The following is a 2544-nucleotide window of genomic DNA, read 5'->3' as shown; positions in this document are numbered from 1 at the left end:
CAGGGTTTAAATTCCTTCTTTATTGATGCCAAGGACAACCAAATTATTCCAGCCAGGCTCCTGGAGACTCCCCTTCCTCCCTTATCTGGGCTGTCCGGTTGCTTCAGTCCACTCTGAAACTTCGACAGCGGGTCTTGGTCCAGGAGGCAGCCAGAGAGACCTGAGCCCCTCCAGGGCGAACCTGGGGAGCAGCCTGTGGAGGGAGAGTGCTGGTTAAGGAACTAAGGACTGCCCATCAGAGTGCACGCGCCCTCACGGCTAGGGAACAGGAAGGGTACTTTAGGAGTCCAGCTGAGGGTGGAGGGCTTACCAATCCTGTAGGGCCTGAGGGTTCGACCACAGCAAGCAGAACTGATCTTCTGAGGGCCTGGACCGGGCCAGGCTGTTCTCTGGGCTATTTTCTGGGTCCTGCTCGCTGCTCCCACCCACCCCCAAGCCCAAATAACAATTAGTGGCTTACTAGGATGTGGCAGGCTGCTGATAGGGGACCCTGTCAGCCCTGTCCCCTATCAGGCAAGTCTGGAGAATTCTACCCGCCCTGTCTCACCTGCGCTTCCCCACCAGACCCTGCAGCAGGCGCTGCAGCCTGGCGCTGTCCTGCAGGCGGCTCAGCTCGCTGGTGAACGTCCCGTCTGAGTGTCTTGGGGTCCTGGGGAAGGGGCGGAGCCAGGAGGGTCAGAGTGCCGCGGTGTGGGCGTGGCCAGGGTGAAGCGGATTTTCGACCCAGCTTACCTGGGAGGCGCGGGGAGCGCGGCGGAGCCTGCGAGCAGCAACAGCAGTAGCAGTAGCGGCGGTGGGGGGAGAGGAGGCTTCATGGTCGGGCTGTGGCTGTGATGAACGCTGCAGCTGCAGCCTGAGCCCCGCGCCGCCGCTTTATAGCTGCCCGGACAGCATGCAGGGGGCTCCGGCACCGCCCCGGCTCCGCGCGGCCGGCCGCGCCCCATCGATTGCTGGAAGGTCAGGGCCGCCCCCCCAGCTGTCGTCCGGCCACCTCCTGTCCCCACCGCCGCGTTGGCGCCCCTTAGCTGGCTGGGCGGGGGTGGGGTAGTAGAGGGGTAGTGCTACCAGGTAGCGAAATGGACACCTCCATCTGGTACCAGGGACAAGAAGGGATGGCGGTTCAGGACAGGCAGAGGGAACCGCACTGCGAGGCCTCAGCTTATACCGAAGCCTAGTCTAGATCAAGACCCTGCGCGCTCTTCTCTGGAAGGGGCTTTAGGTGTCTTGAGGGTCCTAGGAAAGACGGGTGGACCACTGAGTGGAAAGGGAACCACAGTCCTAGCGCTTCCGGAAAAGCCAGGGAAGGGAGGACGGATGTCTGCAAGGGCAGCCCAGCTCCCGAAGCAAAAATGGGGATTCTCTTAGGCCTGCGGTTGCATTTTTGCGCGGGAGAAAGCAGCCTAGTCATATTGCTAGCAGGAGATGGAAATGGGTTCCAACAAGAGAAAAGCAGGCAGGTAGAGGTTGTAGGTAAGTGGGGAGGAGGAGCTCTGGATGGAGACTGATGTCAAATAGGCTTGCAAAACACCTTCACACCTAGAGTCCGGCACCTCAGTGGTAGAACACTTGTCTAGTAGGCACCAGGACCTGAGTCCAACCCAGCACTGAAACTCAAACCCAAAAGACAGTCTTTGGGATCAAATTACAAAGCTATTAAACTGTTGGAGCTAGCTCTCAGGTAAAAAAAATAAAAATAAAAAATAAATCCTACTTTTTTGTTGTTTGTTTGTTTGTTTTTAATTGGGAATGGTTTATTTTAGTTTTTGGAGACAGAATATTCAATTCAGGCTGCCTTTGAACTCACTGTATAGCCGGAGTTGGCCTGGAACCCTTAACAATCTTCTTCCTTTAGCCTCTCAAAAGCAGAGATTGCAAGCATAAGCCACCAAGTCCAGCTCTACTTGCATTGGGGGTAGAGGGAGGCTAGGTGTTGAGCTTGCAAATTCTTTGTTTTGAAATTTTTGAGAAAAGGTCTCATGAACACCAGGCTGGCCTCAGATTTGTTACTTAGTTTAGGGTTACCTTGAGCTTCAGATCTTCCTGCCAGTACCTCTGGAGTACTGGCATAGGAGTGTGTCAACATGCCTGGTTTTACATGGAGCTAGGAATGGAACTTGGGGCTTCACACATGCTAGCTTAGCACTCTATCAAATGAGTTCCCCGTTCCTAACCCTCCACATGACCTGAGGCTTTAAAAACAATAGACTTCATGTTTTAGAGCAGTTTTCAGTTTACAGAAAAACTGAACTGAAAGCATAGCAATCAGTTCCCTTATGCCCCTCACGTAACTCCCTCCCCTAGAATTTTCTCTCCTCCCCCCCCCCCCCCTTAAGACAGGGTTTCTCTGTGTGGCCCTGGCTGTCCTAGAACTTGCTCTGTATCCCAGGCTGGCCTCAGACTCACAGAGATCCACCCACCTCTACCTCCCGAGTGCTGGGATTAAAGACGTGCTCCACTACACGGGCTTGAACCACGGTCAACACAGGAGTGTCATCAAGGCCTGCAGTTGTTACCAGGAGCTGCTTGGTGGTTGCTATTCTATCA

General features: G+C 54.8%; 1 protein-coding gene across 2 annotated transcripts; it reads right to left on the bottom strand.

Moving 5' to 3' along the window:
• On the bottom strand, window positions 1–1068 carry Sct (secretin). Of its 2 annotated transcripts, XM_055619308.1 has the most exons (4): window positions 733–959; window positions 548–649; window positions 311–415; window positions 1–193 (listed from the first exon to the last, which is right to left on the bottom strand). In XM_055619308.1, the coding sequence occupies exons 1-4, from the start codon at window positions 942–944 to the stop codon at window positions 82–84; spliced, it is 531 nt and encodes a 176-aa protein (XP_055475283.1). In that variant the 5' UTR covers window positions 945–959; the 3' UTR covers window positions 1–81. The 2 variants fall into 2 exon arrangements, with proteins under 2 accessions (XP_055475283.1, XP_055475285.1); XM_055619310.1 differs by lacking the exon at window positions 311–415 and having other exon boundaries at window positions 733–1068.
• Window positions 1069–2544: the final 1476 nt, after the last annotated feature.

The sequence above is a fragment of the Psammomys obesus genome, unplaced genomic scaffold (genome assembly GCF_907164565.1).
Source record: "Psammomys obesus unplaced genomic scaffold, mPsaObe1.curated_primary_1811, whole genome shotgun sequence".
In the NCBI taxonomy this organism is placed as follows: Eukaryota; Metazoa; Chordata; class Mammalia; order Rodentia; family Muridae; genus Psammomys; species Psammomys obesus.
This window is presented reverse-complemented; position numbering and strand designations above follow the sequence as displayed.

Bases quoted from the DNA above. Each gene is read 5' to 3' on its own strand.
- Sct (XM_055619308.1), bottom strand. From the start codon at position 944: ATGGGGCGCGGCCGGCCGCGCGGAGCCGGGGCGGTGCCGGAGCCCCCT. The intron at 650-732 runs GTAAGCTGGGTC...CCCCTTCCCCAG, and splicing joins GCGCTCCCCGCGCCTCCCAG to GACCCCAAGACACTCAGACG. The intron at 194-310 runs GTAAGCCCTCCA...CTCCCTCCACAG, and splicing joins CCTCAGGCCCTACAGGATTG to GCTGCTCCCCAGGTTCGCCC.